This window comes from Trichophyton rubrum, assembly GCF_000151425.1.
Source record: "Trichophyton rubrum CBS 118892 genomic scaffold supercont2.9, whole genome shotgun sequence".
Lineage (NCBI taxonomy): Eukaryota > Fungi > Ascomycota > Eurotiomycetes > Onygenales > Arthrodermataceae > Trichophyton > Trichophyton rubrum.
The window spans coordinates 774216-787434 of NW_003456420.1; the positions used below are offsets into that span (position 1 = coordinate 774216).

At 48.1% G+C, this 13219-nt stretch overlaps 3 protein-coding genes across 4 annotated transcripts; 2 read left to right on the plus strand and 1 right to left on the minus strand.

Moving 5' to 3' along the window:
• Positions 1 to 5337: 5337 nt before the first annotated feature.
• TERG_07267 (uncharacterized protein) lies at positions 5338 to 7279 on the plus strand (the record flags this gene model as incomplete). 2 transcript variants are annotated; one of them, XM_047750359.1, is made up of 2 exons in its annotated part: positions 5338 to 6715; positions 6771 to 7279. In XM_047750359.1, exon 2 carries the CDS (start codon positions 6989 to 6991, stop codon positions 7277 to 7279), a length of 291 nt encoding a protein of 96 aa, XP_047607197.1. In that variant the 5' UTR covers positions 5338 to 6715; positions 6771 to 6988. The 2 variants fall into 2 exon arrangements, with proteins under 2 accessions (XP_047607197.1, XP_047604733.1); XM_047748745.1 differs by having other exon boundaries at positions 5338 to 7279.
• Positions 7280 to 8348: 1069 nt separating this feature from the next.
• On the plus strand, positions 8349 to 9683 carry TERG_07268 (uncharacterized protein; the record flags this gene model as incomplete). The annotated part of the gene is made up of 1 exon (XM_003232372.2): positions 8349 to 9683. One exon carries the CDS (start codon positions 8349 to 8351, stop codon positions 9681 to 9683), a length of 1335 nt encoding a protein of 444 aa, XP_003232420.2.
• A 2511-nt stretch (positions 9684 to 12194) lies between these two features.
• On the minus strand, positions 12195 to 13206 carry TERG_07269 (mannose-1-phosphate guanyltransferase; the record flags this gene model as incomplete). The annotated part of the gene is made up of 3 exons (XM_003232373.1): positions 12195 to 12214; positions 12315 to 13135; positions 13193 to 13206. 3 exons carry the CDS (start codon positions 13204 to 13206, stop codon positions 12195 to 12197), a joined length of 855 nt encoding a protein of 284 aa, XP_003232421.1.
• Between the last annotated feature and the right edge of the window lie 13 nt (positions 13207 to 13219).

Here is a 13219-nt window from a genome sequence, read left to right on the forward strand (position 1 = left end):
TCAAGAAGACAAGAGACACCAGCAGGACCAGCACCGATCCGCTGGTTAAAGGGTGACTTGCCCTGTGCAGACTCGGCTGGACCTTGCGGGCGGCCTGGAGGCTTGTTGGCTTACTTTGGCTTGCTGGTCTGATACTGGATTCAACGCTGCTTGGTGGAGGGGGTAACCGAAAAGGGAGAAGACGATATGCACGGAGTTCGTACATAGAAATCCTCCCTCAACGGGCAGAAAGCGGCACAGATTGAGGTTGAAGTTGCCTCTTTCTCTCATCGTGTGAGTGCATCAGCCAATCGAGGGATTCAGAATGAACTGATTCAAGAACAGCCAGAACAGGAGGCAGGCATATTTTGTTTTTTGTGAGCTCGTTTTTCTTTTCTTTTCTTTTCTCCTCTGCCTTCCTGTGAACATTCGAAAAAGGCACAGATGGAGCGGGGGGGGGGGGGGGGTTACGAGAGGAGGGAGTACATCGCCCTTTTTCGTCCTCGTCCTTGAACCAACAGGTCAAGTTGGTTTGCCTGACCTTTTGTCTCCGTCCATGATCGATTACATGATTTTGTTCTGTCATCGATTGAGCGAGTTTGTCCCTGGTCCTTGTCCCTGCCCCTGTGCTTCCTTGGCTCGGTCGTACGTGCCCTTCACTCTGCTCTCAGTTCTGCCAGAGAGGTAGAGGGTACTTGATGAAGATGTGCCCTTCGAGAAAGTACATTTCATCTCGCATACGTTACGGGCTGCGTGCATGGTATAGCTGCAGCCATCTTTGCCTTGCATCTGCATTGCCTCCCACCCAGCAAGCCTTTCTGCCATCTCATTGGCAGTCACCCCCACTGTCCCCAGTCGAGGCGAGAAGCAAAAAAGAATGACAAAAAGGGGGGAGTGGCCATGTGGCAGGCTGAAGCAAGCGGTGGGATGACAGATATGTGAAGCGAGTGAGAAACCAAAACGCTGAGGGAGTGTACATATCGATATTCCACCAACAAGAGCGGCGGTTTGAGAAGGCCAGCGAGCGCCAGGCGGGACATCAGGATCCACTAACGTCGTGGTGTGTGAATGTGAATGGACTCAGCTCAAGCACTTACGAAGTGTGTACATACGTCTGGCTCCAACTGGCTGGGCGTACTAACTACGTCTTATCCACCTGACGAGCCGGCCTGTTGGGAATGCTGTCTCTTGACCATGTCCTCACATCTTTCTCGTCAAGGGTGGCCCGTCCATACGACGAATATACTTATACTTACTTCCACCTACGCTTGCTTTACGGAGTACAGGCAAGTTGCTCCCACTGTGAGGTACAGTTACTAGTGTACGCCATCAGTGGAAGCTATCTATCGACTGACTATCGTGCCGCTGCGAAGAAGGATACGAGGATGGATGGATGCCTCCCCGCACTCTTCCAAGCAGCCAGACCAGACTGAACAGGGAGCAAGAGGCCGCAAAAACGACGAGAGAAAGAAGAAAAATCAATAAATGATATAGATCAATATCCATCTTCGATCGATAGCGGCCGAAAAATGCGGCGGGAAAAACGACAAAGAATGCGACGGCAAGGATCGTATTACTTATGGTAAACTAGGGGAAAGGGAGAAATTGTAGGTAAAAGCAAAGAAATATGCCGCCGAAATGGAAATCATTATCACTGGCAAGCAGTTCTCGGTTCTTCCGTACCTATACTTCTATCATTGTTGGCCTGTATGGAGATGCATACTTACAAGTTCTCAACATGCAATAACAGAAATCCCCCATAGTATGTAAAAGTAAGCCGATACATAGTACTAGCTCCCGTCTTCAGTGGGTCGATAGAAAGGGGAAGAGCTCCATCTGTAACTCCATCTTCTCCGCCCTGCCAATAACTTACTGTTCTCCATCGGCGTCTACAATCTACCAAGAGAGTAATTGGACCATCAAATAGATGGGTACAGCGTATACGAAGGTGCATGCATCGACACGCCAAAGTGCCACGACGGTGGCCATCCCAAACGCCCACAATCTACCAGGCGATCCCGACAGCCAACTTGACAGTCAATGTCAGGTCCCTTTTCTCCTGCGGCATAAAATTTGATATAATACTTATCATCCACATATATTGTTACTCCAAATGGAGTACTAGTGGGTGGATCACTTGTTTATCTCCATTCCTCTCCATGTGGTTGAACACGCAACGAGGGCGACTTCCGTTGCATCATTACTATTACAGCAAACAACAAGGTATTCACAACAAGAGATACTAGGTTGGCTAGCAGATGGAGCTCTGGCTTTTTGTCTCGAGTGATATCGAGACTGAAGAGCTTGCTGCTTGATAATCATCAGCTAAGCACGGCATTTCATTTCATTTCAATGCTTGAGACTTTGCTTCGGACCAGAGCTGATGGCGATGGCGATATGACCCGCGAGATGAGATGATACGAAAGACTGGGCTAGATACGTCAAAAGCTCGCAGTCAGTTGGAGCGGAAGAGTTGGCCGACGCTATATAGTGCTGTCCGTATAACCCATATCCTTGCTCCCGTTCAAATGCAAGTCATCTATTAAAATATATCATCATCTCAGAGGATTGATAACTCCTCTGGACAGCAGCATCAGCCAAGCCGATACAAGAAACAGTTAACTGAGGGAGACAAAAAGCAAAGGTGACCAGGAAAAAGGAAAGAAAGCTGACCGGCGAATTCAAAGTTACCGCTACCACCAAGGTACATGGACTTGCAGCAAGCCCCTGCAATCTCTTCTCTCTTCTCGTCTGCTTGGTGGCCAGCGGAGGACGCTGCTTACGCAAGACGTACAGGCATCAAAGGGTCAACTACTAGGTCGAGGGCAGCAGAGAGACAAGCATCAGGCATCATGAGTATCAAGCATAAACACTACTCATGGTTGAGGTTGACTTGCAGCTCAAAGGCACGAACCACCCGCTCGCTCGTCCCAGGCACCCACCCGGTCCTGGCTCGACACTAAATTGGCTAACTAGGACTCTGTAGTAGTAGCCATTCTGCGCCAGGCTGCATCTCTACAACTGTGACTGTAACTGTCGCCTCCGGATCAGTAGACGGAACCAGGAGATGGCGATGCAAAAAGTCCAGAGCCATCGCTTACCAGGGATACGAACGACCGCCTCGCTCTATGGGATTTGAGAAAAGTTAAAGCCACGCAGTTGATAGCCGTGACAAATACACCTAATTATGTCCCTTACTCAGCTTGACGCCAGTTGTTTAGGCCGAAGGAGGAGGATCGATGTTATGGAACTGCGAAAACGCAATAGCGTGGGATCTCCGCGCTCATACCAAGTTCGCACCCCTATCCCGGGTCTAATGAAAATAGGACATGCAGAGCCACAAAGATTCTGATTAGGCCAATGTGCGGAACAAGAGTTCGAAGGACTGAAACGGCGAAGAGACGGGAGCTAAAGGTGTATTTCTGTCTCGGTCCGTCGATATTGAGAAACGGGCGACCTCGGCTAGGAGATATGATAGTTGCGGAAGCTGTTTGGCAGCCTCTATGACTATACCATCAAAGCAACTAGATGACGATGACAGCGGTAACGGCAGTAGCCTATATGTGTATCGTTCGCCGCTCGGAAAGCTGGGTAGTGTTCTATGTATGTACAGGGTACGGAGTACATAGTTGGAGTCGATAACCATCTTCTTTGACACAAACACACACACATCCGCGGCAGTTATTCGAACATCAACCTGCACAGTAGAAAGGTAGCAAGGAACTATCAAAGACTTATCTTCGATCCCGTCTACTCGTCTCTCCACAAGTACGTACGTGCCTTATAGTTCTCGTTTCGAACTGCCATCCTCTGTTTCAACGGGCGGCGCGGATCGACATGGCTTGCCACTTGCGTCCTTCACGCAATATTTATCAACACAAACACGGGGGAAAAAACCAACTTTGCTTGCTTTTATTTGCCTTTGTTTCTTTTTCCCCACATCCTGCTGTCTGTCATTGCTGGCTCATGATTGATTGATATTTATATATCGCTTCCTTCTTCGTACCCATAGGCTGGGGCGTGGGCGATTGATTGTCGGCGCATTTTGAAGAGAATAATATATGAACCTTTTGAGGTTCCAGAACCAAGACCTAGTCCGACAGTGTCGGGACAAACTGTGAATGCAGACCATCGGCTGCCACACGTTACGTGCGATATGTGCCCCGTACTCTTCAGGCCTCAATACTGCACGCGACAGCTCGATATGCACCCTGTACTTCGTAACTTCGTCCGTGTATGTAGTCCGTACACTCCCGGAGGAGTCTCTCCATCTGCCCAAGTTAGGGAGCATTGCCCGGCAACCCGTATACTTAGACGCATTATACTCTCATCTCGGAGCAATCAGCCGGATCCAATCCACAAGCTTCAACAGTGCCTGGTTCAGGTTCTCTCCCAGCCTGACTTTCGGTCGATTAACCCCAGATAGGTTGCTGTTCCATCCGAAACGAGTATCGAAAGCAGTATCTCGACTCTGTCCCAAACCATCTTTCCCCGACGATCAACTTCTATTCATAGTATCTTCGCCATCGAATGAGACTCGTCCATCGCCGCCCTCTCCTCGCTCCTCAATTCTTCCCTTAGCCTTAGCATTGGCTGTCTATCTCCTGTCTCCTAAACCATGCTCCATAGTTGGCGAGAAACGCAGATTCATCACCGAACCGAACCACAGGTTCAGGACGGGACAAGAAGAAAGCAAAAAAAAAAAAAAAGGAACAAGTCCCAACCCAAACAACGCCCACACTAGTCACAGGCCGTTACCTGGCTTATACGCCTAGTTTCGCAGTGCTCGCTTGTATCGACGGCAGGCGGTACCATCGTTACCAATACTTACAAGGGCCATTACTAGACTGACCACCTTAAGCGCGACTTTCACATGTTCCCGATAAAAGTATTGCAAAAGCCATTAGAGAGATCGAAAAAGTGATAGTGTGCATAAAAAGGGGCCGTCCCGAGTAACGGATTTGGCCCTTCCCATGTTTCCCATCCTAATTTGAGCTCCCAGGATCGAGGCATCACTTAACTGATTCCAGTTTAGTTGCGGCGCCCAGCTGTATCAGACCACATGCTATGCCATGCCAGCAAACTCCAATCCCAAAACATGGGGTTTGAAAAGGTGGACTAACGGCGACTCCGCCGCTAAAAGGCAACCACAGTTCGTTTTCGGTTCATCTCTTGGAGATTACGTCGGGAGCCCGGCATTCCCCAGTCTTTCGAGGACTCCATTATTGCCTGGTACCCGTATGGAGCATAGCACACTTGGCCGTCGTTCTCCGCGCGCTGACCGTCCCGAGAACACGGAGTTGAGGCCGCAGCCGTCCTGGTGGACAGGAATCGAGATAATAATCTTGATACCCACATTTGTCAGAGGGAAATTGGAGAGGCCGCGCTATCGAGCGAACTAACACTAACGGACGGAAATGCGGACGGGACTGGGATAGGGGTGTTTCTTTCCCTCTGATCACCTTGGATAAAATATGGAGAATGACAGATCGAAGCCTTATACTCCCGTGTTGGCCTCATCAATACACCACAGTGTATTTCAGGGTTGGCCGTGATTATGGTCTTATTTTCTTGCCTCTCTCTCCCTTGCCTTGTCTCTTTTCCCCTCTCCCTCCCTTTTTCTCCCCCCTTCGTTCATGCATGCAAGTTCCGCTGTTGGTTTTATGGGAGTTTTGTTGGTTGACACCGAGAGAATGGGCTAGCTTTCCCATCTAGCAGATGTGGGAAAAGGAGCTCAATCCAGACCGACCTGCATACCCCTTGTCCACTCTACAATAAGAGAAGGAATTTCCGCCGTCGTTGTTGAGATTAGCTAGCCTTGCTTTCCGTAGCCCTGCCTGCGATCCACTTCCGCCGCCGTTGTCCAGCTGCACGGCATCGATGACAACAAATATTTCCAGCGCCATCCTGGAGTTATATTGCTACTCACATATACGCATGGAATCAGGACTCACAACACACACACACACACACAAGCATCGAACCTGGCTTCTGCCTCTCGAAATTGACAAGTAGCGCAACCATATTGTCTTGGTGTCTTGGCTTTTCGGTTATTATCTCCAGTTGTGTTGTTTTCTTGCAGGGATTCCGTAAAGAATTATACGCAAGCATGGAGAGTGGTGACCATGGTGTGTGTATCGTACTTTACAGACGATATTCAAGCTTGTTGACGTGAGCTTCGTCGACTCATATCAACGTCAACAAGGTCACGTTGGTAGAGTGTTGAAGAGCTGATTTCTTTTATGTAATATCGTAGGCTGTGTCTTGTAGGCTTGGATCGTCTCTCTTCATACTTCTCAATACTCGATTGATCGTTGCATGACATATTTTGACATCGAGCTGGGATGATACAGGGACCTTTTTCGTTTTTGGCTTTCGCATTTGGCTCTGCCGCCAGCATGAGCATGTCTGTTCATCACGAGCAGACGATGTGACCTTAACCCGTTCTACCCCGAGTTTACGGAGTATATTGCTATCAGGAGTACTCTGTAGCAAAGGTGAGACAAGGCAAAGCCAGGCGTACTGCGACCCCGGATTGACAATGGATTGAATCGAAACCATACTCGTATGCACTCTAGATCGCCGATATGGGTGTTCTGGGCTTAATTCGACGTGGAAAGATTCCTAAGTCAATGATATTGGGAACAGAGAAAGTTCATAGCCGACGATCATCGTCTTTGAATGAAGCCGAAGTTCATACGTAGGCTCACCAGTTGGCCAGGATGTGAGTAGTAAGGTAAGTAGATCTTCTCTTAGGTCCAGGATGGTTAATTTGCTCGCTAACATTCCAGGCCGAACAAACTACCTGTTTTCCCCTCCATCGTCCTTTTTACCTCTTGCATCGAGTATAATTTGCATTCCGTTCTTTTCGGCCTCTCCGCATCACTGCACACTTACTGAACAATGCATTGCGTGATCAAATGCTGTTTGTTTCGGAAGCGAGGTTATACCCATTCGGTATAGTCCATGCTGAAACGCAGTATCGCCCAGCCAGACTGAGAATGTCAAGATGGCACTGCCCATGCTCCTCTTCACCCCTTCTTCTCATCGCCACGACACACCACGGATATCCTCTTCGTTTTTTATGCTCCTGGCCATTGGATTCTCTGATTTCTTTGCCACAGATGTCGAAAAGCCAGATGCAGTTGAAACCCTGAAATATCAAATTCAACGAATTGGCGAATTGAAGGGAGGAAACGGAGGAGAGCAATGGAGAAAAAAAGGAATTTCTAGCGGTGAGAACGTGAGGAATGTGTCCATTGCATGCGACATGCGAAGGCAGGGGGTAAAGAGGAGGTGAGAGGAGTAAAATCTTCAATTCCGCATCGTTATACTGCTTCCACTATTGAAGGTCATATCATGCTAGTTGAACGCTCGCCCGCATGTCGCTCGTCACACTGGTCGTTTTACAGCACCCGTCGCTACCCCATTTCCCGTTTCTCGTTTCCGCATCCCGCTCAACCGAGATTAGTGTGCATGGATGAAGATGCCAGACACGACGTCGCACCCACGTGTATTTGCAAACAAGTCACTGCCGTTAATATTATAAGGGAACTGCGAAAAAAAAAAAGAAAGAAAGAAAGAAAGAAAGAAAGAAAGAAATAATGAAAGAAAGAAAAGAAAACAGACGAACAGTCCTTAACCAGATAGAGAGAGAGAGGGCGTTTAAAGATACCCCTCTCGACACCTCTGTCAAGCCGCTTGCTCTTGTTGGGCATTTTGAAAGTTGGGATAGATTGACGGCCCTCATAATCCTTGGACGGCTGAAGGATGGCACACCCTGCCCCAGCTTGCATTGCGCATACTTTTGTATATCACTTGAGCTCGTTGGCAGCTCTCTAGATACGGCCGATAAAAGGTGAGAAGCCAAGAACCGTTATACTCAAATATATTGAGAACCTGGCTGAGGTGGTGTGGCCATTCAATCTCGTCCTCGGCGGTGTGCTTGAGAGATGTTGCTGCTGTCTGAACCCCTCGAGTATACGAGCGGAACGAGAACCGGCGAATATACGCACTCTCGCCATCCAAGGACAAACTCACATTCTCCTAGGTCTTCTGCTGCCTTTGTCCTTTTGGCCACTCTTCGTCTTCGTCTTCGTCTCCGCTTGTGGTGATGTTTTTCTTTGTCGAGGTTGAGGTTCGTCAGGTTTGTTTGCGGAAATCCAAGCGCGATATCTTACATAAGCCGATAATAAAGTCACGTGCCAGGAACATGACAAAGAAAGCTTTCTGTAGAGATAAAAGACGACGAGGAGGATGAAGCAGGCGGAGAAGAACACAGTAAAGGGACAGCAAGGGAGAAAGGCTCTACAGTAAATATGGCAGAAGAAGAGACATACATCTTGATTACAGGCACGAACAGGTAAGATATGGCGTTTTTTCCCTCGAGGAAACAGGAGCAATGGCTAACGAGTCCGGGAGTTATCAGTGGCCTAGGCTTCTCAACATGCTGCCGATTGATGGATGAATTCCTTGTCTCACGCCCAGATAACCAGTCTCTCACCCTGATATTTACCACCCGCAGCGAGAAGAAGAGCAACGAGACCCTTGCGCAACTGAAAAACCACCTGCGAGCCACGGCTAAGAAGCTATGGGGGCTCGAAGGATTGGCCAAAGCGGAGTCGCGCATAACATTTAAACCTGAACACGTTGACCTATGCGATCTTCTCTCCGTTCGCGCCATGGCCAGACGAGCTGTTGCGGAAATACCCAAACTTGATGTCCTCATACTCAATGCCGGGATTGCAGGTTTCACAGGGATCAATTGGCCGTTGGCGTTTTGGTGTGTCTTGACAGACACAATATACGCACTCACTTGGCCTGCTCGCTATACCTATAGTAATGTCGGGGTTATGAACAGGAAACAAACTTCACAGCCTGACGAACCACCAATGGGCAAGATTTTTTGCGCCAATGTATTTGGACATTACATGTTGACGCATTATCTGCTCTCGGTGTTGGGCAAGTCCACGCTCAAGCCTGCACGAGTGATTTGGACTTCTAGTCTTGAGTCAACAAGGGATTTTTTCAGCGTTAATGATATGCAGGGTCTCAAGGTTGCGGAGTCGTACCAGTCTGTCAAGTACTTGACCGATCTCTTGATTCTAACCGAGCCGCTTTCCTCGTCAGCCCCTTGGGCAGATAAGTATCTCACCCCATCAACATGCAGTGGTATGGATACCAATGCAGCCAGCTATACAAGGCCTAAGATGTACCTCAGCCATCCCGGAATATGCTCTACTTCCATTGTCCCCCTTGCACTTCCCCTTATCTGGAGCATGATGTTTGTAAGCTGGATAGCGCGGCTTATGGGATCACCATGGCATGTTATAGACCCTTATTCTGGGGCTAATGCAACAGTCTGGTTGAGTCTTTCCCCTAAATCAACACTAGACGGTGCTGAGGCAGAATATGAGCGTTTAGGCGGGGGGAAGCCGAAGTGGGGCTCAGCATGCGACAGACTTGGGAGACAGTGCGTTGCTTCTACAGAGGTTGAGGGCTGGGGGTATGCCGGTGTAGTTGGGCCGGCAGTTTTGGAAGCTGATAAGTCACGACGACGGAAGCGTGGTGCCACAGATCTTACGGCGGAAGAAAAATCAACCTTCGTTGATGCCGGACGAGATTGCTGGAAACAGATGGAGACGCTGAGACTTAGGTGGGAGGATCTTCTTTCCAGAGAGGAGGCTAACAATATTAAGTTATGATATTCAGCAATATTTTGTCTATTATATTCTCAATTTCATACCGGCGGATATTTGTATGCTCCACGGAGATTCTTGCTATATACAGCCTTTAATATCTACGTTCTATACACAAATACTCCTTCAAGATAAGCTATGATGATGTCATATGATCGATGCGTTGTTAAACACCGTTATATACTCTACTTTACCCCTTTCGTGTATGATCAGTTCGCCAACACGCATTCTTGAAACATTCAGTAGGTCATAGGAAGGACAAGCATCATCTCCATCCTTTTGAGACGAGGATATAGCCTTAGCAATGTGAGTATGACTACGTCCCTGGATATAGTTAGGCTGGTTAATAACCAGTAGAGGATCCAGGCATTGCTTTGTAGTGTCATTTATCTTCGAAATAATTTTAGAGAAGACTCCAGACGGTAGATTCTGGGGTGTAGACTAGCCCCCATGCAATGCATCTGGGAATTGGCTCCATCCTGAATTTTACCGTAGGGATTGGTCTGAGGTTCACAAAAATACTAGGATTGTATGCTGGCCCTAGCCAAGATAGCAATGTGATTCAAGGTCATGGTAGAACAAACGGACTTATCAAGACATAGTTTCCATGCCAGGTATGACATTCATCCTCCGCTAAAGTAGAAGGAAGAACCACTATCATCATCATCATCATCATCATATCATTGTCATAGTCTTGGGTATTCAGTATAGGGTACTCCATACCACAGATAGTTTTCCACGTTAGATATCATCAGGTATTTAGTATGGTTCCATCCGCTATTCCCAGGGAAATCTTGCTTCGTATCTTGCTGGGCAGTCTGTGCATCGTAGGCAATGGTATATGAATGAATGAAGGATTGACGTCAAGACTTAAGCGCCCGGATTAGCCGCGCAAAGTCTAAATAGCTCCCTTGTCCCTGTGATTGTTTATCAAGATATCAAACAAGCATTTTGAAGGAAGTAATTAGCTAGCAGCTTATCACCATGTGAGGGTTTCTTACGAGGGACGAGAAGATTGACTCTTGGTCTGGTATACGAGTGTAACCATCCACAAGCAGATAGCCGTGGTCAACCCAGATCATGCAGACAGAGCAATATACTGCAATCCCCGTTAAATGGTCATTTATACAGGGACAACGGAGTAGCATAAAAGTTTAGGTTTAAAAAGAATGGTCAATTTGTGTGTTGATCTTACCTATTGAAACATCTCTATAACTAACTGGAGAAGCGGATCATAATGAGGCGATGAATGACCCGGGAAAGTACCTGATCAAGCATATAATCAATTTCTATTATTGACGAAGATGAGATCGAATCCCAACCATAGTTAGTTAATGCTCTGCCCCAGGAATGGTATTAAGCTTAAATACCTGTGGAACTGTCCATCAATCGAGTTAAATAACTAGTTAGTGATCCGATCTGCCTTGAGCCTATTTTTTGTGAATTCACATTTCACCGAATTCAGGTTGTAGACAGGTAAAAGGGGGTATGTGTCAAACAAATGGTGTCTCTAAAGCCGGATATCATTCATTTCTAACCATCTAACCGCATTTCACAAAAGCTGAATGACCAAGCTACAATATTCTCCTCCATTGCTCTACCGGGTAAATCGTGCCAGAGTTGCGTCGGAGTTCACAAGCTCAACCCTTGGGCCGAACGGCCAGGTTTCACAAAAATAAACTCAAGAAGAGGCCGATGCCTTAACACTTGATAGCTTGGAATCGTTTCCTTATCGGCGTCGTATTCCAAATAGTCAGATCATGCGACGAGATCGAGTCATACGACCGTCCTAGACGCGTAATAATATCATCGATCTTGCACTGCGAATCGATAAAGGCTGAATAAATATATGCCATTGTGGGAGACAAGCTAACTACTATAGCCACCGCACCACACTCGAACGCTGCCTTTCGTGTTTTCCATCATAAAATGCTGCAGTAGGATTTTTTTGGGGGGTAAGGAGAATCAAAGGGGGATAAAAGGTGAAAGCATGAGCTTGAAGAAAGGCCCTGGTGGTAAAAAAGGGGGCGATTAAAATGCAAGGCAAAGCAAGGTTGCAAACAGGAATAAAAGGCAAATAATGGAGGGAAAAAAGCAGATAATAGAATAAACCCGGCCCAGCAGTGGAGAACGGAAGACGGAAGCGATAATAGATATAGGGGGGAGTGGAGAGAGTTAAAGGGGTAAAAGGCTCGCTATACATAAGGTGAGCAGTGGTAAAAGGTAGGCGGGAGAGATGGATGGATGCAACATGCAGAGGATTAAGAGATGATTAAAGAGCAAAGAAAGGGTAGGTTAGCAAGAGAAATGAGCCATCAAGGAGCAAGAAGAAAGAAGAAAGCAAGCAGAAGAGAAGACCGGAGAAAGAAGAAAAAGCACCCATCCATCCGATCTATTGGTCATGGCCCCTGACTTCGTACCGCCCGAGTAGTAGATTAATGGAGAGACGTTGATTTCTTTATTATCATATGTAGGTGCAGGAGTAAGCCTGTTCATGTCGTTTGAGTAGGTATGCATTTACATAATGATTGAAGGAGCTAGACAGGTTAGTTAGCCATGTAAACGGAGCTATAAGGGGGATGGTATATATATATATATATATATATAGAGAGAGAGAGAGAGAGAGATGTGACTTACAGTCGACGTTCTGCTTGATGCTCTTGTGAGGGAGGATAGAGCCGCCGTTGACGTAGACCTCATCACCAATAGTCACGTCATCACCCAGGACCGAGACGTTCTCGAGACGAGCCCAGCGGCCAACAGAGCTGTTCCAGCCGATGATGCTGGACTTGACCCAGGCGTGGTCCTTGACCTTGCTGTTGGCGAGCAGGACGCATCTCTGGAGACGGACGCCATCGCCGATGACAACGTTGGGACCGATAGTCACGTTAGGACCAATGCGGCAGTTCTTGCCAATCTTCGCGGAGGGGTCGACGAGGACGTTTCCGCCGTGGACATAGGGCTCGCTGGGGGAGGCGAGCAGCTTGGAGCCCTGCTTGGTGAGAGAGGTGAGGTAGAGGCAGGTTCCGCTGAGGAAGTCCTTGGGCTGACCGACGTCCATCCAGAAACCCTCAAGGTCAAAGGAGTGCAGCTGGCCGTCCTTGCATATGGCAGGGAAGGTCTCTTGTTCAATGGAGGTTGGGCGAAGCTCGATGCGCTTGAGAACGCTGGGGTTGAGGATGTAGATGCCGGCGTTGATGCGGTTGCCGACGAACTCGACTGGCTTCTCGACGAAGCGGTCGATGCGGGAGGGGTGGTTTGGCTTGTGAACTACGACACCGTACTTGGAGGGTTCCTCGACCTTGGTGACGACAATGGTGCCCTCGTCGCCGTGAGCCTTGTGGAAGTCTGCAAGGGCCTGGAAGGGGTATTCGCAGATGACGTCCGAGTTGAGGACGAAGAAAGGAGAGTCATCCTTGCCCAAGATCTTCTCGGCAAGCTTAAGGGGCCGGCGGTGCCTAGGGGCTCAGACTCGACGGAGAACTCGATCTTGGACATTGTACATGTCCTCATACTGCGTGCGGGTCATGTTAGCCCCTTTG